Source organism: Megalobrama amblycephala, linkage group LG10 (genome assembly GCF_018812025.1).
Source record: "Megalobrama amblycephala isolate DHTTF-2021 linkage group LG10, ASM1881202v1, whole genome shotgun sequence".
In the NCBI taxonomy this organism is placed as follows: Eukaryota; Metazoa; Chordata; class Actinopteri; order Cypriniformes; family Xenocyprididae; genus Megalobrama; species Megalobrama amblycephala.
In genome coordinates this window covers 7020298-7048291 of record NC_063053.1, presented here as the reverse complement: position 1 = coordinate 7048291, position 27994 = coordinate 7020298, and the positions used below count along the sequence as shown (strand labels likewise).

Sequence of the window (27994 nt, the reverse complement as noted above, 5' to 3'; positions counted from 1 at the left end):
TTAATTCCAGTATTATCAGTATTGGTATGTGGGCATCTCTACATGTATTATAAAAAAAAAAAAGTTTTTAAGTTGTGGTATAGACATTCATGAAAACTTCTTGGTATTTCATAGTTGATATGCAATCTCCAACATATACTTTGACATTATTTAGCTCTCTTATCTGTGATGAGGTCAGGTGATCTACAGGTCAGGCAGAGCACTGCAATTATCACTGGAGCTCATACTGGAAACTGCTGCTTGGGTTAAAAAGGTCGCATTGGATTCCTCCTCTTCATTCCTGCAGAAAAGACAGACAGATCACTGCATTATGAGTCTATAGTTGTGTCTCAAATGATGCACTATACACTATGCACTTAACTGTGTAGTGTAGGAATTTTAAAAGGTTAGTCATTCAAAATCGGAGTCTGATAGCAGCCCCTCCTGCGACAGTTTGAGTGCATGAAGTGTTTGAACATTCCACATTTAGTTTTTCAGATGATTAAGTGAATCATGCGGGTATTTATACTACAAAATGGCATAGAATAGTGAATTGTGACGCACCATATGTGTATTGGTGCAGATCGAAAAGAACAGTTTTTGCGTTCAGAAATCTTTCCCGTCATAGTTTATTTCTCTTTATGTGCTACTGTCAAATGGAAAGGTTGAACTGACATATTTTTGCACTTTTGTATTGATTGATGAATTATATTAAAATTAGAATGATATTAAAGTGCCCATATTATGCTATTTTGGATATTAGCTTTCATGTATTGTGTTATAGCTGTTTGGGAATGTAAAAAGTCTGTAAGGTTTCAAAGATCCAATGGAGTTATTGTGTCCCAAAAGAAAGAACTGATTCTGAACTGCCTGAAACTAATTGTCAGTAATTCAATATGTTTGTATCAAATTTGCATAATGCCAGCCTGGTCTTCATTGGCTGCCCACGAACAATGTCTACTTTGCCCCACCCTCAAACACTGTAGTTGTAGCTGAGGCCTGGAACATATGTCGAGAAGACGTTGTTTCCGGCATGCTGTAAGCGGTACACTGAATCCTTTATCAAACTGGTTCAAAGACAGTGAGAAAAGAGATGATGCTGCAATGTATATTGTGAGAAAATTAAAGTGTTTTTGACCTTGGATACGTATAAACCTATTGTAGGAGACCCCCAAAACAAAATGAAGAGCCTTTAAAATAGCATAATAGGGGCATTTTAAAATTACAATAGAAACATGATTTCATTGATAAGTTGATATCTTGTTTATCACCAGAAAACCATACATCTGTTGGCATGTCTCACCCTGGATTGCTGCTACACTGGTTCCATTCAGAATCTGCCAGCGCCGGAGCATGAATTGCTTTCCTTCAGAAATGTAGAAAGCAAAAGTGCCATGAAAATACACATTTATTACTCCTTTGAGTCAGTTTCAATTCTTTAAACTTCTTTTCTTAAACTGAGAAGTACAAATAAGCTTGGGATTTTATATTTTATTTTATTTATTTATTTTTACTATGGCCATTATCACTTTCTTTGTCTCACCAACTGTTTTTATTTTGTTTTAAGGTTAATTGTACCAAATTAACTTAGAAGATTTACCATTTACCATTTATCTTAAAGTGGTTTCATGTGCCTAATAATGTTAAAAGATCACATATATTCAAACATTTGTGCTAAATTGTTTATCATCCAAAATACAGTTCAGTATCTGCTAGCAAGTTCTTACTTTGATTTCGGGCCATTCATTTTGGCAAAGAGCAGTCTGAGAACTCTCTCTTTTTGCTCCCAGGTCATCTCTGATACGTGAATTTTGGCTTTCTTCAGATTGCTGATGCAAAATAACAGCGTTATTAGACAGATTTGCTTATGGAAAAGCATCTTCCAGGTAATAACATTTTGAGTTATCATTTCATCAAAAAAAAAAAAAAAAAAAAAAATTTAAAACTCTTACCCCTTTTCAGCCTCTTCCATACCTACAGAAATGCTGTTGGTACTGTGGGGAGTTTTGTTGATGGTGTGAACATGATCCCTTTTCCCTGATAAGAACTCATCCATCCGCCTGCTATGATTCACCTCTTCTTCCTGTCTGAATAACATAATGTATCTACATATGGCTTAAAGTTTCTGCAGTGAAATACTCTTGCTTGTCAACTTTTATTTCTAGAATGAATTATATGGGGTGGAGGTGATATTGCCAAAAAATTATATTTCAATATTTTCTGGTATTTTATCGATACCAATAATGAATAATGAAGTGCACCTGTGCATTAACATCTCCTGCTTCACGTGATTTAGAGCCTCATGGAAGAGGATCTCCATGTCTGAGCACTGCTCCACGACGCTGCGGGCTACTCTCTTCAATCGGCTCAACTCCCTGTCCCGTACGCTCAGGAGCTTCTGCAGTTTGTCCAGCTCTACACCGCTGGCCTGAGTTCTGACCGCAGCACGCTGCTTGATGTCAGCCTTCTTCCTCTCAAACTCAGCCACCATGCTGGCCAGCGTCTGCTCCAGTGTCAACACCTTTGCTCTCAGCTCAGAAATTGTGGTCCGCTGGGCTGTAAGCTTAGATATGGTGTCATTCGAGGTGTCCTGACTCATCTCCTGCAGGGTGAATGAAATTGTGGGTTTATTATCAATGTCTGCTGCTTCATAGGCCAGCTTTATAGTAGACTGGTTTTTCAAAGGGTCTAGTATGAAAAATTTTAATTTTATTTTATTGGTACACATGTGAGTGTTTGTGTGGGTGCACAAGTGATGTAATAATACATTTAATAATTTTAACTGATTAAAAAATTAATGAATATAATATACATCAATTATAATCAATACAATATACTTTAATAAAATAAATGAAATAATGGATTATTATTTTTAATTTTTAGTTTCTGTGTTTCTTCCTAATCCCTAATGGCTTTTCCAGTTGTCTTTGATTACATTTTTAACTAAGGAGAATTTTTAACTACCACCTCTCAGGATTCTTTGATGAATAGAAACAAAGTCCCTTTAAGACAAGTCATTTCACTCGGCGGCCATCTTTGAAACGCCTCTCGGGCATCCTGGGCATCATGCAATCTCTTTGAATGGGGAAACATCAAATTCTCCAAAACTGTTCGCCAACCTTACGACTAAATTTCATATTTGAAATCAACAATGAAATCTAACAACAACCGGCTCATAAATTTAGTTTCTAAACGCTCGAATCATGACAAAAAAAACTGTATTTTTCCAGGCTGGATCAAGCTAATGCGCATGCGCATACCTAAATGCGCGTCTCTTCGGAGGCGCGCGTCTGACTGTTTCTATAGAAACCGGTGATTCTAACGGCCGCTGAAGTGACGCTGGTGACTTTACCAGTCGGCGATTGGCTCTTATTTAGAAGGCGGGACTTATTCCGCCATATTGCGCGTTACACTTTCTCCCATTCAAAACAATACGAGTGACACGTCTTGTGTTATTCTATAGACCTTATTTACCAGAGAAACAAGCGCGCCGCCATCTTTATAAAATTGTCTTTGAACTTCCGCTTTGCGGTAGCTCTGTACATTTCTATGGCATCTTTGTCAAAGAATAATTAGTTGGTTAAGTGGATTTACTTGTTGTAGAGTTAATGAAAGTTATCATGAGCATTGTTATATTTAAAGCAGATGTCTTAACAAATGTCAGTAGACCCGGAGGATTTTAAAATGAGCAGTTCATTCATAAATGTAAGATCGCTGTGGAAATAGAAACCGGAAGTCAAAAGACAACGAGCGCAACGCTGAAAAGGGGCGGGGCTACATAAGGTCTATAGTCTTTGATAGAAGGTTTAAAAGAACAGCATTTATTTGAAAGAAAACAATTTTTATACTTTTGACCAATTTTATGCATCCTTGCTGAATAAAATATGGAAAGTATTCATTTCTTTCCAAAATGTTATTGACCCCAAACTTTTGAACGGTAGAGTAGGTGAACTACAGTAAAGATGGTATGGTGTTGTGTTGCCACCTTATGCAGATTTAGTATGTCGTTCTCTTCTGCCAGCTCTGCATTTCTCTTCCGCAGATCCTCCACCTCTTTGATGTGGTAACCCAATGCCTTATTTAAACGCACATTCTCCTTGAACATCGAGCGCGATGCGTCATCCAGCTGTCTGATGAGGCCAAGATGGAGGATGTCATCTCATTTATCTCATGTAAAATGTATCTCACAGACACAGGGGCATCAGGTAGAAATGTTTAGTGATGTTGAGATAGATGGAGAAGATGCTTACATGATGGCTTCATTGTGAGCTTTTTCTGCCAGCACAGCAATCTTTTGCTCAGCTTCCTTCTCTAAGTGAACCTAAAGAGAGAGTAGAAGGAGAGGCTGAGAGAGTGAATGAGAAAGATTTTGTTGAAATGTTATTTATTTTTCAGTATATATACCTTATTATTGAAGAACTTTTGCTCCATTCTTGCAAGTGTTTTCTTGTGTTCTAGATCAGCGTTTTCCATTGTTTCTTTCATCTGTACAAAACAATGGTGGCATTATCCCTTACATTCTTCAATTTTGTTAAAAATGTGGCGTTTATTGATAATAAATCTCTTGTTATGGTATGTTATTGGCAAATACTGGATGTAATCTGTTTATCAACTTGTTTTGTCTAATTAGTAGAGATTTTGTATTCCTTTATGGAAGTGATTGATTGTAGGCCTCATTGATCTTAGATTATGCAACTTTTTTTTTTTTTTTTAGGTGAATACGCTTGAATAAACATTTTTTCACTCAGACGCTGGGGTGAATAAGCTCAGATCAATGAGGTCTACGATCAATTAGTTCCAAAATGAAATACAAAACCTGTGCTAATTGTGCTAATAAAAATATTTGCTGATAATATAGCAGAATGAGAGATTTAAAAGCAATTTAAAAACCTGATCATTTTTGACTGGGAACATTAAATTAGGTAACGGATTTTCAACACAGCACAAAGGTTAAAACAGATGTAATACTTCTGTATAATGTGTACATAAAATCAATAGATTGCATTATACATTTTTGAGTTCTTGCTCCATTTGGGGCTTCTTCCTACGGAAGTCATTGATGATCTTTAGCTCCTCCTGAATCATGCTGAACTCGCTACATCTCTTTTTAAATTTCTCCTCCAGCTCATTGATCTGCAGCATGTATTCAGTGACCTGTAATGTCAATCAGTATTGTTATTGTTAACTACAAAAATTAATAATAAAACTGAATTGAAATTCAATTTGGTCATTGAAATAAAGCTGAAATAAAATTAAATATAAATATTAAATAAAAAAAATGAAAATAAGACATGTATAACAGCAATAACAGAGATATAGTTTTTTTTAAAGGCACAAAATGACTAAAAATGAAACTAAAGTTAAAATGAAAGCATAAAAATAAAAGCTAATTCAGATTATTAAATATTGCAACAGTATATAAATAATACTAAAATAACGCTGATGACATTTTTAAAATGAATAACTCTATTTATTTATTTAACTGGATGACTATTTCTTTTTTTTTTTACTTAAACTGGATGAGTGGATTTCATTTCTTATGATTTCAAAAAAATAATTTATTGATTAATTAATTAATACAATCTTTGTATTTACAACAGATTAAAGGGAAAAATAAAACTAAAACCATAAAGATGAGCACAATAACTTAATTTATTTCTGTTTCCCCATATGAGGAAAGGCTTACTAAATCTTACCAAATTCTCTTTTTCCTGAGAGGCTCTTGTTTTCTCAAGCTGTATTTGTTGTTCCAGTGCAGTGATCTGAGAACACATGTTATGGGGTTAGTTCACCCAAAAATGAAAATCTGCAATTTACTCTCCCTCATGTCGTTCCAAACCCGTAAAATTTGTGTTAATCTTCAAAGCACAAATGAAGATATTTTTAAAGTCATCATGAAATTGAATACTGAAGTATTTTTTAGAAATGATATATCCATGCACATCTTTATTTTTTTATTATTCATGTGCCCTTGTAATATTTAATCAAGATATCTTCCCCTCCCTCTTTGCAGCACCATCTCTTCTCTGATAACTGGCATGAGGGCGGGGCAACCTGTCACTCACATGACATCACAGCAATAACAAAACAAAGCCAACCAATCAATTCCAGATGGAAAAAATCTAGTCAAAAATGCGTTTCACTTGGATATTGACTACTATGGAATTCCAAGTCTGCCAAAATTAAAAGTAAATACATAAATAAATATACAAAAGAAATGTAAAAAAGCAAAAATAAATAAATATATAAATATACATAGAAAAGCAAAAAAACAAACAAAAATAAATAATTATTTATACTTATATATATTTATTTCCTTATTTATTTTTTCCCACATTTTTTCTTTTATTTATTTAAATGTTTATTCATTTCGATTTTTATTTATTTCCACATTTATTTATATATTTCCACATTTATTCATTTCCACATTTATTCATTTTTGCATTTCTTTATTTCTACATTTCTTTGTCCGTAGGGTAATGAGGAGGGCGTGGTTTACCTCAGACATAGCAATCGAGCTCAGAGTAGGCGAGAGCGAAGCGTTGAGGCCACAGTGTCACCTTGTGGTGTGCCCGAAATACAAGAAGTGTAACCTACTGATGTTGATACTGGGATGAATAATTTGGATGGGTAGTATGGCTCAAATCTTATATCATGGGTTAAGTAATATTAACCTAACTGTACTGTGTGACATGGATAATCTACTCTTTATTACGGACATGGCCGTAGAACATCATCTGGTCTGGATTTGTAAAATGCCCTGCGCTGGCAAACATGAACTGCAACATCTTCAGCAGATCTGATAACAGGGACTCTGAAATGGAAGCGCTTGTTATTTCCCATTATTAATCATTTGAATGAATGGGCTTGCCTTTGATTGAGATTCGGACACACGGAAAGGATCGTAAAAATACATAAATGTAAAAATAAAGAAATGTAGAAATGAATAAATGTGGAAATGAACAAATATGGAAATAAATAAATAAATAAATGTGGAAATAAATATATACATAAATAAATAAACGTATAAATAATTTTTGATTTTTTTTTTCTTTTCGATGTATATTTATTTATTTATTTTTGCTTTTTTACATTTCTTTGTATATTTATTTATGTATTTATTTATTTTTAATTTTGTCAGACTTGGGATTCCATAGACTACATCACAATAGGGAAGAAAAGACTATCGCAACTTCTGTTTCATCAAGACTTTACTGAAACCTAAAAGATTTCTGTGCCTCTATTGATAGTCCATGCAACCTAAACTTTGAAGATCCAATAAGTTCATAAAGATATCATAGTCTTCTGATCCAAGTCTTCTGAAGAGACACGATCACTTTATGTAATGAACAGATTTAAATTAGGATTTTATTCACATATAAACATTGATCAACCATACTTAGTGCATGAGAACAAAACTCATTGGTTCTCACACATGACACCATTCAATTTCCATATTTGATGTGCTCTATGTATGTGTGTTGATCAGTGTTTGTATGGAATTAAATCTGTTCATCATATAAAGTGATTGTGTATCTTGTGTATAAGATTTGGATTAAAGCGCTCAATTTTATGGATTACTTTTACAATCTCTTTATAAACCTTTTGTAGCATGAAAGCTTGGACTTTCAATTGAGTGAAAGAAATCTCAAAGGTTTCATTAAAAAATATCTTCATTTGTGTTTTGAAGATGAACGTTGGTTATGTGTTTGGAATGACATGAGGGTGAGTAAATGATGACAATTTTAGTTTGTGTGTGAACTATTCTTTTAACAATACATGAGATTAAGATTTAAAAACAAATGTAGTTCACATTGGTCACTAGCTTTAAAAATCAAATGCATTAAAAATACCCTCTCCTCATTCTGCAGGTCTTTCTTCCTCAGAACAGCGATGATCTCGATGGTGTTCTTCTCGGTGTGGTGCTGTAGGTCAGTGAGCTGCTGGTTGGCTTTGCTCAGGCGTCGCGCGGCTTCAGAATACTCCACGCGAGAACTCTCCGTCATATCACACCTGGCCTCCCACAGAGCCATGTTTGCTTTAGCCTTCTCTATTTCAGACTCCTTATCCCGTTTTGACTCTTGCTTGCCATCTTTTTTTCCTTTTCTATATAAAAAAATTGAAGAGAAAGGCGAATCATCCTCAACATCACAAAGTAAAACTATGCTGTGAGATATAACCTTACTGTTCAAATTCTTAAGACCGGTTTCAATCGCAGTTTTTCAAACAAACGCAAGAAAATATCGGAATCAACAGGCAGGGCAATGTTTTTATTATTACTCACCCTTTTCCTTTCTTTCCCTTCTTTCCTTTTTTATTCGGCATCTCTCTGTGCTTTAGTGTTCAATGCGATCTGTTCGAGCTGGATTAGATTGTTTACACCTGTTGCCATAGAGACTGTCACACGTTACACTTTCCACGCGGTTCAAACATTTTCTTTTCCATAAAAACTTATAATCTTTATTGTTAAGGTTTCAAAATAAAATATTTGCAAAAATAAAAACTTTTAAATGTTATATTAAACGTGTGAACAACTGAAATATGGAAAGAATATTTTCAATCAATAATGCAGCCCTCCATATAACATAGTACAGATGACTACAGTATAATAATATACTGTACATGTACTTCATATTGTAATGAACTACTTTTTAGAGTAAAAAGCTATTATCTTTATCTTTTTGTAGTGAACATGACCATTATATTGTGGCCTCATTCTCTCTTTGAATGTTATATGCATAACTCTAATCATAAACTGAAAATAAGCTTTTTTTTGTTGTTGATTAGCCACATAAAAAGCACACACAAAAGCTCTTACAAATAGCTGTTTATTTGCTTCATAAAAAATATTACTAAACATTGCAAAGACATACATAATAAAAAATTAATTTTGCAACTGTAATATAGTCATAATAAAACAATCCATAACTGCATAACTCCATAAATAATACACATTCACAACTATTTTAAATAAAATCTCACACCTAAAATAAGAGTACACACAACCATTAAAAAATATCGACCCATATAAAAACCCTGTCACATTCACAGAACAGTAAGGCTTTTTGGAATTGAGTATATTTTAGTTGACCTCACTGCCAGGGAGCTCTCTTTCCCAACACACGATTGGTGACTTTCTGCAGAAGAAAGATGCAGTGCATTAGAATTGTGTCATGTGTATTCCTGAAATTCTTGAAACAACATCAATTTAAAAACTAGCCTATTGTGTACAACTGCTAGCCCAGAACAGCTGGCATACCTTGTTAAAGAGTCGAGCGTTGAGGCGGTAGGAGCGGTACTCCGCCCGTCTCCTTTCCTCCTCCTTTCTCTTCTGGACCTCAGGAAGTTGAGCGTATTTCCTGAGGGAATACACATTTATTTGACAATTAAAATGCATAATTACCTGAAAGTCGACGTCAATAAAATCCACATAAAATGTTGAACTAGACTGCAGGTGGGGTGCATATGCCTCTGACTGGGCCTAACTTGAATCACATCAAATATTCCACAAAAAAAGATAGATACACAAACACACACTCAGATATCTAAATGGGGGCGTAGCACAAACTTCAATTGTTTTTATATACAGCCAATTATAAATACTGTAACCTAACCAACACCCTAATCCAAAGTGAAAACTTTCTGCATTTTTACAATTTTAAAAACTTTATTTTGTTTTTTTAAATGGGAACATCCCAAAAAGTACATTTTGGGAGATTTTTTTCAGATTTAAGTAGGTACACACTCACAATCACACACACATTATGACATATATGATTACCTCATGAGTCTGTCTGTCCTGTCTACTCTCTGACTGTGTGATTTCCTCTCTACCCAACTGAAAGCATGTAGAAGGCACAAGACAACTTGCACATGAAACATTAAAAGTCATGGAATGCTGTTTAAATGACCCATATTTGCACGTTCAGGTATTATGTACTCTGTCTGTTACCACCGCATAAACTATCTAGATGGTTTGAAAATAGTCTGGGTGATAAAGTACACTTACTCTTTGGATCGTTGGACCATCTCTCTTCTTGGAACGACTCGTTTACGGGGTACTGGAGCTGGTGAAAGAGGCATGTTTTAGTTTACATCAAATATATACTAAGTAGTCAGTAATTTTACCCAAGTAATACCCAAGTAATCTTAGGGTATAAGGTCACCTGGTCTGAGTGAACGTGATGGTCCGGGGCAGTTGAAGAGCTCTTCTCTCTCTCTGCTGAAGACTGCCTGTAACCTCCTCTCCTCAACCAGCAGCCCCAGACGCTTCATTCGCTCCCGTGAACGAGACACAAACTCCGGCCGATGGAGCGCTAGAGCTTCCTGTAAGAAAACCATCAATGCAAATGTTTGATGTTATACTAAATTCAACAATCAACATCCATGTACTCTCTAAAACCACACAGCCAGGGTCCAAAATGAACACTAGCTCCAAATAAGGTCCAAGCTCCAAATCAGAGTAAAGGCCAGCTGACACAAAGGACGATAACTATAAAGATAACTATCCACCTTATATTTAACGTAGGAGCGGGCGTGACCATTTGTTACTTAAAGGGTTAGTTCACCCAAAAATGAAAATTCTGTCATTAATTACTCACCCTCATGTCGCTCCAAACGTTTAAGACTTTAGTTCAGAAAGCGCTCTGATTTCATCAAAAAGATCTTCATTTGTGCTCAGAAGATGAATGAAAGTCTTACACGTTTGGAATGACATGAGGGTGAGTAATTAATGACAGAATTTTCATTTTTGGGTGAACTAACCCTTTAAATGTGCAAGGCTTCCAGTGCGAGTTGCTTCTTTTATTTTAGCTGTACAAAAGCAGTTTGTTATGCTGCTTGATGTTGCAAACTGGTATTTATCATATTATTGTAATTTATTATAGTAATTATAAACACACTGGTTTGTAGCACAAATAGTTTTTGTGTTTACTGCACTTGCTACTGTTCTAGTTATTTACATACAGCAGCTAATCAATCGGAAGTCTTACACATTCACAGAAAATAGCTGTTGCAAAATAAGGTAGATAGAGATAACTATATTAGCGTCCACACCAATGCACAATAATATTCCATTTTATTATAGACAGTTTCCAGGGTTATGCACCTGGCCCGAAGTTAACTTCCGGTCTGTGTTTGTTATAGGCATCCAAGCTGCAATATGCCTTGAATGCCTCCCTTGTATATACACATTCCTTCTCGACTAGGTATTCAGGTCTGTAGAAAAACATTCTTGTCACAACGTTTTCTGGTAGTGTAACTTTATCGCAAGTAACGGTTCTTTTCTTCTTCTGGTAACCCAAAATAATACTGGCTAGACATAGTTTTAACTTACTAGCTAATGTAATTTACTAATTTATTTAGCTTGTTATCAGAAATAACCTACTCTAGAGGGACTCTGTGGTTATTGATTCTTTGTGGAAGTCAACCAGAAGTTAAGTTTGGGCCAATAACGTTTGTTTATGTTGTTGACGTTGAAACCATCTATATAAAATTTGACGTTTTACCACTTTAAATGCTCAAGCACATTAAAGTAGGGTCAATTCTGATTGATTGGCTGTGAATGATTTTTAAACGTTTATCAGCTGGAAAAAAAGGTCCTGAAAGTGATACCAAGAATACCATTCCTCTATGCTGTTATTGTTATAGCTGTGGTGTGGACTCTGCTATTCTCATTCTGCTATTCTCGATTAATAAAACTTCACAGTACAGTTATCATTCTTGGTGTGAACAGGTCTTAAAACTTGGCAGGTAAATAAATTAGTTGCTTGTCACACCTGTAGTGAAAGGCGAACAAGAGCCGAGGGTTTGTCGCTGAAATCTGTCTCGGTATCTGTTCTAGACTCTGTTGGCCTGTCATGCTCTTGTTGGTTCTGTCTCTCTCTTAGAGGTTCTCTGGTCAGTTCTCTCCAGGGTCGGATTTTACTGTAAGGCTCAAACCAGGCTTGGCTTAGGTTAGGTGCCGATTCACTCTGTGGCTGGTTTTCCTTGCGACCGTCACACTTCAGCTCATCAGCTGAGACAAACCATGACACACCTTAAAGAGAATGTGATATATAATACAGTAAGACAAAATAAGAAAACAGATCAATGCAGAAAAACGTCCTTATCTGTGAACATGTAATATGCACCATTTGGGTAATGGGTCCGGACACTCTTGTTGTCTCTCTTCAGAGCGGTCAGGCTTTGGGTGGGTTTAGCGGTGGAAGCAGTGGGGATGGGAACGCCACTCTGAATGCCTCTTCCAAACGTGTTTGGTGAATGGACATTTTTGAAAGCACCTGGGGAGGGAAAGATGGTTCCCACGTCCCGAGTGTGTCTGCGCGTGGCGTTTATTACAATTTCCAAATCACCTGCAAAAACAGGGTGCAATATCCTTCATTATATTTTTTGTTGAAATTAGTCCCTGTCTAAATTTAACAGGTTGTTTTTTTAAAAAAGTGGACCAGTGTGGTGTGACTGACCTGCCTGAACACCTTTGCTGAGCTGTCTGACCTTTGACCTTTTGGAATTGAGGCTGTGGGAGACACCTCTTTGAGAATGATGGGAAAAAGTGCTTGAAGATGACAAAGAGTCAGCAGAGACCTGGAAGAACAACAAAAGATATATATATATATATATATATATATATATATATATATATATATATATATATATATATATATATAAATAATGAAATTCAAACACATTAAAACTTCCTTACAGACCCCAAAAATTTGAACAGTAGAGTATGCAAGTACATACTGCTGTTTACTTCTATGTATCATGATATCAGTGAATAAAACTGAAAATTATTAATTGATTTTTACTCTTTTTTTACTTCTTAAATTACACTGAGCTACAATGTGTTTGTGGAAATGATTTTTTATTTAAACAAAAAAAAATTAAGTGATTTTTAAAAGCCAAGAGCATATAGAGAAACATTAATTTATATTTGGGTCAATGACATGATGGGATTTTTTTGTCCAAAGGCCTGAATAATAATAAAAAACAAAGATATGACATCTAAAGTATGTAAGGTAGTACAACTAGATCTCTTTTATCAAATCCAAAAGCTTTTAATTATATTTTGATACATATAAAGGTATTTTAAAGATTTTGAAGTGTCAAAAGGTCATTCGGTTTAACCGTCCAAAGCCCAATACAGCCATTTAATTTGTGATTAAAATATCTTAAAATGTAATACGTGTATATATTTTTTATTCTGGCATAATTTTATAATATCATATATTAACATATTGCAAAATGGTAATAAAATTATGTGTAGAAGTCATTGCTTTGTTATGAGAAAGAATGTCCAGAAAAATTAATTTCATTGATGTCATGAGTACCCAATATAAAGGGACCATTTTGGATCAAGTCATGCGGTCAATATCATGTGACATCATTCAGACACCTGCAAAGGACCACATGGTCTTGAAGCAAATTAATTAACTCTATTTTAACTATTTGAAAAATTCATGTTTTCACTTGCTTATACGCATGTCCCGAAACGTCATTTGGTACAACAGCTATAAAACATGGAAATGTAATATTTTAAAAACTTGAACTAAATATAAAATGTTTGATTGTCCTTTTGCTAGCTAGCTAGCAAGCTAACTAGCTTGATATCAGCCTGTTAGCATTGTTTGAAAATATTGTCATTCAGTATAACCAAAAATGTCCTTCGGTAAAACCGAAATTTTGGTGACAAATTTTGTCCATCTTGTAATAAATGACAAAAGCAGTGTTAATTGATTATAAAAACCACATAATCTCATTGATAACACTTAATAAAACTGCAAAATTAATTATATCTCCATTATGTTTTTTTACACTTTTAAAAACCTTATTCGTCAATGACCCATTTAATAAGGTTAAAAATACAGAGATTTATACTTAGATGCTTTTAACAATATAAATAATCTAACAACATCTTTCTTTTCAATTTGCTGACTATCTTTGAAGAAAAAAAAGCTAATTAACAGTCTGTATAAAAAATTTAATCAAGCATAGGCTTACTGTGGAGTCATCCGTGCTCACGTCATTGGTACCAACAGAGACGGCAACATGTTTAGCACTGGGTTTCCTTCGGCCCGTCTTCTGCATATTGATGGAGTTGTAAAGTCTGAGCAAGCTGTCACTGCTTTTCAGTCCTTTACTGGAGACCCGGTGAGGTCCAAAAGCACGCAACAGCCGCTCTGTGTCAACAGTGGACAGGCTACTGCTCGTTTCCATGGACACACTTGCAGACTCATCTCTCTCGGCAGGACAGCGATGCACTCTCTCTTGACTCTCTTCATGCTCAGACCATGCTTGTTGTGGATCCGCTTCTAACTGGACTCTTTCTCTCTGCTCTCCTCCCTCTGTGGTCCCATCCTCTCGATCACTCCTCCTGTCATAGTCTCCATTCCTGCCTTCTGGTTGTAGTATAGTTTGGTCTGTTGGAGTGGTACTGTGAATGAGACGAGAAAGACGCTCCAATCTATCAAGCAGAGACATCTCTCCTTCATTGGTGAGTCGTGTTTCATCCATGCTCCATTTTTCACTGAAGCGACGCCACAGCTGGTCCAGAGAACTGCTGATCTCCATGTTAACATCATGAGGTGTTCTGTCCGTTCTTTTCTTGCTCCCCCTGTAGGACTTTCTGATTGACTGAGAAGGTAAATGGAGAGGTTCTAGTGGCAATTTAGGCTCCTGCATGGAGTTGCTGTGAAGATGCACATCATCTGTGCTGTAGTCTGCCTCCATGTGAAGAGGGACAAAATTTTCTTCCTCATCTTTATACTGCTCATTTATACTAACAGTCTCTATGTTCTTCTCGGGGACATAAGAAACTTCAGGAGCAGTCCTGTCATTTTGGTCAGCAAAAGTGACTACTGACTCTGGAAGACCATTTCCAGACACACTTGAAACTGACAGTGGGAGAGACAAAGATGCTTATATATTGATGTCTTATATGTAATAGCAAGAAATAGCAAAAGAAAAAAAAATAGTAAAAAAATAAAGGAATAGTTCACCCCAAATATAAAAAATTCTGTCATCATTTATTCGCCATTTCATTTTAAATCCATATGACTTTTGTCTTCCATGAAACATAAATAAAGATTCATTCACACAGATTACATTTTTCAATTCCACTGCAATACTTTTCTATTGTTCTTCTATGTAAACATGAGGTAAAACAGATGTTTTTGACCATTGAAACCATGTCTTTTGCAGGGCTGTCATGATTCCTCGATTAAATTTGAGTACTCGATTTTAAAAAATTCAATTAAATAAATATATGCCTTGTGGGTTTAATATATATATGCGCTTTAATTATTTGCATGCGTGTAGGTTACATATGTCTCAGAGCGGCTCCTTTCCCAGTAAAAGCTGCTCTACATGAACTGTTATCATTTACATACATGGAGCGAGTCTCAAACTCCATCTCTGCATATGCCGTGAGTTTGGGTTGCTTATAACGTTCATCTGGGAACACAATCTGTGCCATTTCATCAGATTCGTTAGGTAAATCATTTATAAACCTACGCCAAAGCAGGAGAATATATCTAAATATGCAAATGGTTGTTCATCGCAATTACAAAAAAAGTTTAAACCCTCTCTCTGAGTTTGCATGTATTGATGTCCACATATTCTTGTTCAAGAAATTACAGTAGATGTAGCATTTCTATCGTAAAGAAGTTCCCAAATATTAAAGATAAGGTAAACATTTGAATTAAATGTTGTTTGGCCAGTATTAAACAAGGATTTGATCTCCTTTAAAGTGGGACAACAACCATCAGCAGGCCGTTGGTGCCCTCTGCAGGCATTTGTTATAATACTTAACATACATAAGTTGATTGTTTATATTGTGTATATTACATTAAGTATTTTAACAGTGTTTTCCTATAAAACCATATAATTACTGCCTTTTATTTGAACCAAAAATGATTGCCTCATTGTTATTATATAAGTATTATATGTGTCATTTTAAAAGCTATTGTTTGCTTGGATCTATTTTTATTACCAGTAAAAAAAAAACCCTGATTACTCGATTAATCGTCAAAATAATCAACCGATTACTCGATTACCCAAAAAATAGTTAGTGAAAGCCGTATTTTGCAGCGTCTCACGTTTGACACTATTCTAAAATCTGGAGGTTGTCAAGTTCAACATAAGACAAAAAATGTAGTTCATACAAATAAATTCCACTTTTATTGCTTCAGAAGCCTTGAAATATTGTGTTAGAGTAGGATAGACCACTTCATGGTTTGTTTCTTGTGCTTTTCTGAGCTTAACAGTCACTATATGCTTTCATTTTATAGGAAATTCTTTAAAATATATTATATTACAAAAATATGTGGGAGAATAAATTATGACAATTTAAATTCTTTGAGCTTAAAACAATTCAGCAAATATTGTACAGCTAATAGAAACACTGATGTGCATCTTACCTCTCTTCATATTGGCCCTCTTACTGTAGATGCCTTCCTTGTGTTTTGGTGTAATTATGTTGTCTTCTAGCTCTCTAGAGCCTAAAACATCTATATTAAAGTGTGGAGGGAGAGCATCATCAGAACCTGCAAAGGGAGCGAGAGAGAAGGAGAGAGCTGGATCAGACAGAGGGCAAACAGATACTCAAAAAGCACTGAAGCAGAGGGCCCCAGAAGGGTTTGGCAAGTGGATCAAATGAGGCTTGTGTTCCTGGATTGCCTTTCTCATGGACAAAGAACATGAATAATGCAGGACTGGGTGAGAGCATGAACCATCTGCAAGACTCGGGAGGAGGGGCCAGTAGAGGTGCAAGTAACCATGCATATACACAATCGCAGGTTATATATGGAAAAATATTTGTAAAATTGGTAATATCCTCTGTTGCATGGATATTTTTAATAAACTGTAGTAGTTCATGAAATAATGTTATATCTTAATTTAAAAGCTATTTGAAATATATATAATCTACAGTCTCCCTTACATCATTGATAGATAAATCTGAAGTAGAACATGCTTTAAACAGAGGTAGTGACAGATCTTTTCTTCCATATTATGGTGTACAACAAAGTGAAAAATTCTTTTAAAAAATTGTAGGCCAGGGATATCCATTGGTTGTTGATTAGATGGAGGCAGAAATGAATGCAAACTTGCAGTGGATTGTAAGAAAGGGCCAGGGTTTATGCAGACTAAATGACAGGAGAAATCCTATTGTTGTTATTGTTAACTAAAACTAAAACTATTAAAAATCATTTCCGTTGACAAACAAATCTGAATTAAAATAAAATAAAATTAAAGCTAATTCAAAATAATTGTTCACAATAATATCAACATGCATTTAGTGAATTTTCATTTCATGCCGACATTAAATACCATTATTACACAGCTCCCAGGAGAACTTTCATTTTATTAAATGCAGCATTGTGGTATAATTGGCCATTAGCCTGAGTAAACAATTTCCTATAAAACTGTGCTAGTTTCATTTCAGACTCAAATCAATATTTATGTCTATTTATTAGGTAAGTAGCCATTTAATTTGTCCACAACAGCAACTGTGGTCACATTCCATATAAACCGGTAATGTTATGTATGGAACTGTAATGTAATAACTGAGCACAGTTCTTCTCTGTGATATACCTGGGTGAGAGCTTTCTACAGTTGTATCAGAGCGACCAGGAGAAAGCTCTGGATCTGTCTGCTGGATATAGAACAGCTCGGAGCTGCCATGAGGTTTGTATGGCAATAGTGCAGGAATAGCTACAGGAAGTGTACATAGGGGAAAATACAAATCAACTGATTAATTTACCAACATGATTTAGCATTATTTAAATGGCACTGAAAAGCTAATATCAATGCTGTCTTACTTGCTGCTTGGACAGAGAGAGTTCTGGATGTCCCAGCCAGCCTCTGAGAGTGAACAAAGGTTTGTGGGTATCTGGCCTGTAAGTGTACACTGACTGTTCCTGCATTCTGGCCTCGAACCGGCTCTCTGGGTTCATAAGATCTGGCGTGATTTGATCTTGAGATTCGGTGGATGGACTGCAGATGTTCATCGGTCATACTTGACACAATACGTGAATGTCTTTGAAGTGGGACATCTTTACTGGTGTTTTGACTGGATGGTCTGCTTGAGTGGTATTTCACAGGACTGGATGGATGTTTGGGTTTGGGTGATAAGGTGACGTGCATTTGAGAGAGGTGTGACTTATAGCCAAAGGTTGAGACCGACGCTGCACTGGATAATATCTGGTTACTGGCTGTGACAGGATAATCCATTTGAGGCATTCTTTGGACACTCTTGGAATCATTCGTAACTGCATTCTCTTTGTTGTCATCAGTCATTTCTTCTCTTTCCTTATATTCTCTATGTTGTCCTTCTCTCTCTGTCTCTTTTTCGCTGTCAGATACATTTGGTATAATGAGTGGCTGATGTCTCAGTTGTGTTCCCAATCTGTGGTGGATCTCTCGCTCTGACGTCTCATGCTTGGGACCAACATTATTCAATTCTGCAGTACCTGTGATAGGGTAATTTGGCAGTGACTGTGGAGATGGAGTGCGTCGATTGGTTGCTATAGTAATAGAAGTAAAAGGCTGAGGGCTGAGCCGTTCTCTGAGGGCGATCTGGTGAACTTTGGCCCCTAGATCCTGTTGTAAAGGTGTGTAAATTGGATCGGTGTCCAAAGGTTTTGGAGTAGCTTTCTGCAGCTGATCTGAGATATGATTCTCCATGTTACGCAGTCCACCAAGGTCCTTCACCAGCTGGGATCCAGGACCAACACTCGACTGAGAACTGCCCTCAGAATCTGAGCTCCACTGAGAAACAAAGCAAGAGAACGAAAAAAAGATGTGTTATTACTGATGAGAGCTAGGGTTGGGGAGGACTGTGGGAAGTAGATAGTGATGAGTGGGAGAGAGTCAGTAGAAACACTGCAAGCGTGAGAGCAAACAACAGCTTTACCTCTCTATCAGGACTGTCCACAATGCAGTCTGCCGCACCAGAAACGAAACTCATATTATTTCAGACTCAAATTTTAAATTTCTGGCTGATGATGATAATTATCTGTAATTAATTGGCCATAATATGAAATTATGATGATAAGTGGCCAATATTAAAAAAAATCTTATTTTGTCCAAATAAATGTAAAAACCTACAATCGTTTTAAATGCTTCAAGTGAATTTAGGCATCACAACATTATAATGTCCAGTATGAAAAATTGATATTTTGAGATTTGCAAAAGATTACATTTAACAGTGTTATTAAATTATTAGTGTTTTTAAAGGTAAACTTTAAGTGATTGGTAGATGGTGCAAAAAATAGAGAAACTGAGCATGCACAATTAAAGGGATACTCCACCGTTTTTTCATATTAAACTATGTTATTCCCTTAACTAAGACGAGTTGATACATACCTCTCTCGTCTCAGTGCGTGCACTAAATCGCTCTGTCTTGCGGCGAAACTTTGTTAGCACTTAGCTTAGCCCAGTTCATTCAATAGGGGCCAAGCAGAGAAGCTACCAAACACCTCCACATTTTCCCTATTTAAATACAGTTACTCGAGTATAGTGTAACTCGACCTAGGACGGTGACACAAAACAAAATGTTGCGCTTTTCTAAGCGTGTAAAATGGATAACTATATTGTATGGCGGAATACCATAGCAAGTGCTCTGGAGCACTTTGACTTGGCGCAGTAATATCTTCACTCGTGAAAAGTCCTCTCACCGGCCCCCGCTCCCTCTCCTTTCCGTCAATAGAACCAACGTGACCTGCACCAGTAGTAATAGTTTGAGCAGAGCTGACGAAGTATCAGGTTGTAGGAAGATAGTTTGTGGACAATCATGGTTATAACGTGCATCGTAAAGGGTTGTGATAACAAGGAGAAGGTATATAGTGCCGCCATGTTTCACAGAATTCCAACTCACCACATACAGCAGAGAGCTTGGTTAGCTGCTTTGAACAAGAATCCAAAAACACCGTTGCTGTTCGCAACAGTCACACTTGCACCACCAATTGCTGTTTGCCCGTGTTCTTTCGCCGGCTCCGGTCTGTTCTGGTTCGTATCTTTTTTCCCTCTCACGGTCCATAAGAGCTAATTCCTCCTCCGTGTACTCGGGTTCAAACAGATATGGCTCTGGGTCTGCTACAAACAAGTCATAATCATCTACAAAGTCCGCCATTGCAAATGATCTCTTGCAGTTTGCTAATAGCACAGGTGGTAAAAGTCACGTAGGTTCTATTGACGGAAATGAGAGGGAGGAGAGGGAGTGGGGGCCGGTGAGAGGACTTTTCACGAGTGAAGATATTACTGCGCCAAGTCAAAGTACGTTTAGAAAAGCGCAACGTTTTGTTTTGTGTCACCGTCCTAGGTCGAGTTACACTACTCGAGTAACTGTATTTAAATAGGGAAAACGTGGAGGTGTTTGGTAGCTTCTCTGCTTGGCCCCTATTGAATGAACTGGGCTAAGCTAAGTGCTAACAAAGTTTTGCCGCAAGACAGAGAGATTTAGTGCACGCACTGAGACGAGAGAGGTATGTATCAACTCGTCTTAGTTAAGGGAATAACATAGTTTAATATGAAAAAACGGTGGAGTATCTCTTTAAATATCTAATATCTACCAATAATGAATAAAATTATTGAAAATATTTGACTGATAACCAGTATGGTGCATATTTATTGTGCATTGCTAGGAATATTTATTTTATGTATCTGACAGATCTGGCTATAACAGCAAGTCAATCATTGCTGACATTCACAGAAATAAAATCAGCAGACCTTTCTGTGTACTGTGGTGTCGAATGGATGTTACCTTGGTGTTTTTGGTGTTCAGTAGAAGCTCTCTTTTGATGTCTTCAATTCTCTCCCTGTCCTCTGTGTTTAGCTCTAAACTTTCACAACGGCGGCCAGAAACCTTCATAAGGATCCATTCTAGAGAAACAGACAAAATTCAATTTATTCACAATGTAAAATCCAGTGACAACTTAAGAAAAGTACCACTGGCAGTGACAAAACATGTATATGACTATACGACACGTTCTATTTGACAAATCAGTTTGTTTACCTCGGGCACGGTTATCTTCTGGGTCAGCGGTGCTTGGCCGGCTTGTAACCATAGAAACAGGTGACTCACTCTGCAGGAGCTTGGCAACTCTGGCAGCCAATGAACTTTCACTGCTACTGTCACTCAAACTTTCAACCTCAGCTGAGACATGAGACAAACTATTCTCGGAGGAGCCAATCGCAGCATCCTCAGTCTTGCCTTGGTTCTGTTGAAGGTTCTCTGGTATCGAAGGAACATTTATCTGCATTACAGATGTGGCTGTAGGTGGTTTTGCCTTGTCTGGGTCAGCAGCACTGCAGCCCTCAGGCTCAGCCCGCCTTGGGGTCACACAGAGGTTACGTGACTTCAAACTTTCCTCTCTGTTCAAAGAGTGAGCAGCAGGCTCTAAAGTTGATCGGTCTGTCTGTTGTGGGCCCTGGGAGGACGACAAACTTCCTTTTAAAGCCGAATCTGATGAAGAGCGAGTTAGCAGTAGAGAAAGGTTCCCACCAGCTGACAGGGATGTGTCATTGTGATAACCTCGAGTGTTTCGTCCTAGTGAAACAAGGGACGTGTCACTCTCTGAGAGGCGGTGTGAGCCTGGGGAGGAAGACAGAGAGGATCGACCAGAAACCAGGCTTTCTGCACGGCCCAGCAAACGCCTGATTTCATGTAGTGTGCCAGAGCCCACAAAAGAGTCGTCGTCCTCCTTTATCACTTCTCTGGGACCTGGAGGAGGCACAGATTCTGGGCTGAGCTGGTCTGGGAGGCCAAAGCTTTCTTCACTTTGTGGAGCATCAGATTGTTGTAGACTTGATGAAGGATGTAATGTTGAATGAAATGGTTGAGTATCCGCCTCAGTGAATATCATCTTTACACTTCTGTCACTGGTTGGCTGGCTTTGCTCATGCGCTGATTGGCGGTGTGTGACAGAAGCACTGGAGTCAGCTGAGAGCTGGCTGGAACTGGAGAATGTCTCCTTCTGAAGACTGTCAACTTATGAATAAAAAAAATAAACATTCAGGTTAAACATACAAAAGTACTATTAAACTTTCACAATGAACAAGATGTCAGATGTCTTTGGCTCACCTTCAGATGGCTGTGTGCTTTTAGTTGGTGTTCCTATGGAGCCTTTGATGGTACATAAGTCAGTAGGAGAGAATTCAGGCTCTCTGATTGGTCCTCGTTGAGTAAAGGGATTTAGGATTGTTGAAGGTGATTGGTCGATACCCAAATTTAGGAGGTACAACTATAGAAATATAAAAACAGAATCATAACTTTAAAAGGCTGATCTAAAAGGGTAGATAAACAAATGAAGGAAAAGGAAAAAAAAAAAAAAAAAAAAAAAAAAAAAAAAATCACACTAAATCAGCAGTTCTCAACCAGGGGTTTAGGGACCCCAACGGTCCTCAGTAAATTTCTAAGAGGGCCTAAAGATGACTTAAAATTATTTGAAATAAGACGAAACAAGCATTAAAATAAAAGCTAAAAATCAAGATATTTCTTATTTGAATTGACCCCCTCAAAAAACAGGAAAACCTGGAACCTGGAAGCCTAATTTTAAAAAGACATGGAAAACTCATGCAAATTTATATATTTCTTAAGAAGTCATGTACATTTTTTATAATGAATATAATTTTTAGTTATGCCAAGCTCTAAAATAATTTATTAGGCAGAAATGGCCATTTGTGAATTAAAAAAAAGTGAATTCAATCAGGTGCTGAAACTTCTCTAAGTATGGAACGTAATTATTTTAATTATCTACAATTATTTTAATTATGATATATAAAAATTACACATTATTTTTTATTATTTTATATACTGCATATTGACAAGTTTTATAAGTTTGAAAATGAGTAGCTTTGTTAGTATTTCAGAAGTATCATAAATACAGTATCTTAGGGTCCTGTTGAATATTGTCTTTGACAATGGGGACTTTGACATCCAGTTAAAAAAGGTTGAGAAATTCTGCCTTCAATGTTCCTCCTACTTGAGCATAACCGAACACTAAATGTCATATTTAAACTCATAACATATTTATAATGTATAGCATTTGATTTTATCCATGTGATTGTGAAAAGCAGAGCATTCCATACTAGATTAGAGACCTGAATGTGAGTTTGCAGTAAATGACATCTTGACTTAAATTAAACTGCATTGAATTGAATACTAGCAAGATTTTAGAAATGCCGTTACCAACAACAGCAGCCTAAAACAATATCTGAATAGCTATTTGGCTATTAGTTGACATTAACCAACAGCCCATGCAGCCCAGGTGATGGAAAGCCTTGGCAATGAAAAGGTAAGTGTTTAAGAGGTAAAGCATTTTGATGACCGATTATGAAGACAATTATATATTTTTTTCTTTGGAATAATGTGCACTGATGAATCATGCTTTATAATAACAGAAAAGCACATTCAAAATAAATAAGGTCAATTTTGATTTCATGCTGACTTTCACAATGTAACAGAAGTAGCAAAAGATAATTTCTAACTCTTGTGAACTAACTCTTTAAGTACATCCTACTATCTCTTCTACAGCACTTTGTAAACTTACAGGGATTCTGTCTTCAATGTTGAGCTCCTTAGTGTGAGGAGGAGACGCAGGTCTGGAGGTCCAGTAGGGTGCATAATTATCTACCTCAAGACTCACAACAGAAGAGGCAGCACCCACTGACACCCTCATACTCTGCTCACCATGGTAACTGCCTTGAGAGCTGGAGAGGGTGCTGCTCATGTTGAGGCTTGATGACACATCACTGAAGCGACCGAGACTGAGGAGAGGAGACATCTTGATGGAGCTTTTGTCCATGTGAGGAGCTGAACTATTCCCTCCTTCACCTCTTCCTCCTGAAAGTAAGGATGGCCGACTGTCCAATGATCTAGTGGCTGGAATGATAACATCAGATTGTGCAGCTGGAACTTGCTGACTGTGTGTGCCAGTGTCTCTCTGAATAGAGGTCACCACAGAGCTCAGGGAGGAGTGAGAGTGCGAGCGATTGACAGGTGACTCAGATGCTTGTCCTCTACACGGACCCGCCCCAACTACATCCACCCGACGGGGTGAGCCGCTTCCAGAATGAGAGGAGGACAGTGGCTGAGTCACCTGTGAGCTGGCTTTAGCACAAAATGCCTGACGCATGTCTCGAGAAAGCATGTGCTTAAGTGCCTCAGACACTGCATCCTGTGATTTTTTCTTGGGCGACACACCATCAAACCCCTGTAGGTCCAAATTATCATAAAACGACCTGCTAGAACTTTGATTGGCTTTCCAGGCATCTACTTTTTGTAAGTAGCTCAGACAGGGAAGAGACTGTACTCTCCCAAGGGGCAAACAAGGAACCTGATCTTTCATCTCTGTACCAGAGGGCTGAGTGTCAGAGTGAAGTGTATCAAAGGCCGGTGAATTTAAAACAGGAGGAGGGACTTGTTCATTTGAGACGGGATGGGCATGTGACATCAATTGCGCAGTCTCTGAAGTTCCACCAAAGGCTGTAGCTGTTGTTTCAGAGTAAATGGGAGAGGAATGTTGACCGCTTAGGTCCAATGATGGTATTAAGCCAGTTTTGGAGAGACTGTTTTGGGCCGATGCAGCCTCAAAGGCAACAGCCTCTTGTTTGGAGTGTATGAGTGAGAGTTTGGTCAATGCTAGTGGGGGTCTCATGAGAGGTACCGCCGGTGTGGACTGAGACACAGGCTGCGAGCTCAAGAATGAACCATCTGTTGCTGTTAGATGACCGGAGCTCCAGAGTGCTCTCTGCAGACCTGGTACATGCATCAGACCTTCACCAGCTGGTGTTACACACAGTCCACTTTTGTTCCCACTATGATTCTTACTTGCTGGTGCAGATATTGAGCCTCTTTGTCCTGCAGACAGAAGCTGATCACGGAGATGGCCATGCATTTGTGACTCACGAAAAGTAATATTTGACACATCCGGGCCAACAACTGAACCTGCAGCCTTCTGAAATGAAGATGATAATGACAGTGAGCCTCCTTGCGGCTGCTCTCGGCCTGTTTGAAGATTCAGGGAATGATCTAACTGGCTTTTGTCTGCGTTTTGGGAATTTGAGACAGAGGGAACGGCACTACTGCTGCTAACAGCCACAATAACATCCTCTTCCAATGTCGGTTCCTGAGCAGACATTCTCTCACTAAGCTGCTGAGCAGCTGTCTGCTCTTCTCCCTCCATATGTCTGTTGATTTGGTCTGCAGCACTATATGAAACACTCCCTTGATCCTCAAGTCCTTTGCAATGGTCTCCAGGTGACAAGCTGTGCTGGGACAGTGAACAGCAGCTTTTTTCACCCTCTGACAGTACCTCCAAAGGATGCTGGGAAAGTGTAGCCTGCTCATAAATAGTATGTTGGAGGTGGGACGCATCAGTTAAATGTGAAATTCTGGGACATCTCTCAGAGACAACTGAGAGATCAGGAAATCCCCTGTGTACATAAATACAATAGAGAAAATATTATCTAAAAAAAAATAATACAAAAAGGTAAAGAAAGCCAAAACCATGAACATGACTAAACAAACAGTACCGGAGAGGGACAAATTCTGCATCTGTCTGCTGAAAAAACGTGGAGTCAGAAAGAAGGTGAGATTTGTCCAGGCAGGGAAGCAGGGTAAGTGCTGGTGACATCTGGCTATTCTGAAACTCTGAAGAAGAAAATCAATTGATGTAATGATGATTATAAATGTTATTATGCAAATTTAAATGAAACATATTTGGAGGCAACTTTCACGGAGGTATGAAGTAATGTACAGTGGGATTCAAACATCTGAAATGTTTTGTGTGTGGTATTTTTCCAATTTAATAAAAAAAATTAATTCAAATTCAAATTTGTCAGCATCCAAATTAAAAGATTATTTGAAAAATGTACAAGAATGTCTCAGTATTTGGTTAATCATCTTTTGCTTTAATTACAGTATCATTCAAGCTGCTTGAACTCCACAAGTTTGTGTGAAATTCTGATGATCATGTTCTCCAGTATGATTTGAGATGATCCAAAGAGCATCTTGAACTTCATTGGAAGAACATCTGACCATTTGTACAAAGAGATTTGCTTATATTATTAATAGCTTAGGGATATTACTACCCAGTCCAAAAATTGTGAATATTTCCATTTTCCAGATTTAAATTAGTTTGAATCTCAGATCTCTGAAGCCCACTGTATAAATACACCTGATTTCTGTACCTAGTTGTAAAGTCTCAGATCTGTCTATCAGCGGCTCCACGCTTAAATCCTGAGTGTTACTAAATGGTCTTCCAGGATTGTCAGGATCTGTGTTTGGTCTGCCAGCCTCTGAACCATGCACATTTTGTCCTTGCTGCTGGCAGGGAGCCTCTGCAGGGGTCTGGAAAGGTAAAAACATACCTATCTATTAAAAGGAATTAGTGTATCCAAGATTTTTTTTTTTTCTCAATCTTTTTCATTCTTCACATATCTATAACCATATAGATGAGCCTGGACCACAAAACCAGTCAAAAGTAGCACAGATATATTTGTAGCAATAACAACAATACATTGTATGGGTCAAAATTATCAAATTTTTTTTTATGTCAAAAATCATTAGGATATTAAGTTAAGATCATGTTCCATTAAGATATTTTGTAAATTTCCTACCGTAAATATATCAAAAATTTACTTTTCTGAGTGGATGCATTGCTAAGCACTTCATTTAGACAACTTTAAAGGCAATTTTGATTTTTATTCAAATATTTGTATATCAGATATTGTCCTATCCTAACAAACCATACATTAATGGAAAGCTTATTTATTCAGCTTTCAGATTATGTATAAATCTCAATTTAAAAAAATTTATCCTTATTACTGGTTTTGTGGTCCAGGGTCACATATTCACTTTCACATATCCATACTTTAACGTTCATTGTATTGCTTGTTTCTTTTAAGATTATATTTTCCATACATATATTTTCAATGAATCATTTTATTTTATTCGCTTAATTCACTATTTCATGTGAATAAAGACAGCTGAATTTCGTCATAAATCTGATTCATGTTCTGATTTTATTTCTACATTATCATTATTATGAGACTTATAACCATTACCCCTTCGTTATTATTTGCACAATTAGATTTCTCAACATTTCTGCTCTACATGAATTATAACACTGCATTAGCAACACACAACTAAGCATCGTGCAAGTGCCTGTGTGTTTACTTCAGCCATCAGTATGGCATATGGCAGATTGTATAATTTATTATTTATCAGTTAAGTTTAATAGAGTGATTTACACTACTAAAAACTCTTGTTTTTCTGATGCTGTGGCTGTCTGCTACCCACCCTTTAGCCTAAAGCAGCTAGCAAGTGATTAGCCGATTACTACAAAGCTTTCCACGTTCATTCAAGTCTGTTCTTGTGCTTTCGGCTGAGTGTTGACTATATAAATTAATAATCATATGTTGAGTCTCAGCAAGTCACCGGACAGTCATTAGCGCTAACTTTGAGCGGCTCACTTGTTGCCATGCAGTGATAGTAGCCACAAGGTTGTCTCGATTAGCGAGTCAAAACCAGTCATGTAGACATTATATCGAAAGCTAGCACATTACAGAGTAAAAAACACGTAAACAATCATATTTCTAGTCGTACTACGTCTGATAGCAATCTCTATACACTTACATTGTTTACGTTTGCAGCATCCTCCTCTAAATCCATGTTGTGACGGACGCAGACGTTAGCGCGCATGCGCACTTACAGGAGTTTGAATTAACCCTGAAACTAATGAAATACAAGCACGTTAGAATGTGTAACAGTATAAAACGTTCCAGTAACAAAAATTACTATTCTGTATCAGGCAAATTTAGTTATCTCCAAGCATGATGTTAAACACAAGAACCTAGTCACACCGGTTTAGCTGAAGAGACAACAAACGAGATTCATTCAGTAGCGAAGCTATGTGACTCTGTTGCTATGGCAACAAGGAAAGCCCGCAGCGTTGCGCGGGAAATGAAAGTACTAAGATACTATCTTGACACAGTACTGAAATACTGGTGGTGT

At 37.1% G+C, this 27994-nt stretch overlaps 2 protein-coding genes across 4 annotated transcripts; both read right to left on the bottom strand.

Moving 5' to 3' along the window:
* Position 1: 1 nt before the first annotated feature.
* Positions 2 to 8396, bottom strand: bbof1 (basal body orientation factor 1). Its single transcript, XM_048204219.1, has 12 exons — positions 8264 to 8396; positions 7833 to 8085; positions 5676 to 5741; positions 4990 to 5133; positions 4384 to 4464; positions 4230 to 4300; positions 3965 to 4109; positions 2241 to 2581; positions 1932 to 2066; positions 1707 to 1808; positions 1283 to 1345; positions 2 to 280 (listed from the first exon to the last, which is right to left on the bottom strand). The coding sequence occupies exons 1-12, from the start codon at positions 8302 to 8304 to the stop codon at positions 184 to 186; spliced, it is 1539 nt and encodes a 512-aa protein (XP_048060176.1). The 5' UTR covers positions 8305 to 8396; the 3' UTR covers positions 2 to 183.
* On the bottom strand, positions 8264 to 27883 carry alms1 (ALMS1 centrosome and basal body associated protein). Of its 3 annotated transcripts, XM_048204216.1 has the most exons (20): positions 27844 to 27883; positions 27617 to 27715; positions 26170 to 26329; positions 25513 to 25630; positions 23529 to 25413; positions 22061 to 22220; positions 20993 to 21967; positions 20741 to 20859; positions 17799 to 18747; positions 17572 to 17691; positions 16398 to 16523; positions 13981 to 14873; positions 12444 to 12564; positions 12111 to 12332; positions 11757 to 12016; positions 10146 to 10305; positions 9989 to 10046; positions 9761 to 9817; positions 9239 to 9338; positions 8264 to 9116 (listed from the first exon to the last, which is right to left on the bottom strand). In XM_048204216.1, exons 2-20 carry the CDS (start codon positions 27680 to 27682, stop codon positions 9072 to 9074), a joined length of 6594 nt encoding a protein of 2197 aa, XP_048060173.1. In that variant the 5' UTR covers positions 27683 to 27715; positions 27844 to 27883; the 3' UTR covers positions 8264 to 9071. The 3 variants fall into 3 exon arrangements, with proteins under 3 accessions (XP_048060173.1, XP_048060172.1, XP_048060175.1); XM_048204215.1 differs by lacking the exon at positions 27844 to 27883 and having other exon boundaries at positions 27617 to 27822; XM_048204218.1 differs by lacking the exons at positions 9761 to 9817; positions 27844 to 27883 and having other exon boundaries at positions 27617 to 27822.
* Positions 27884 to 27994: the final 111 nt, after the last annotated feature.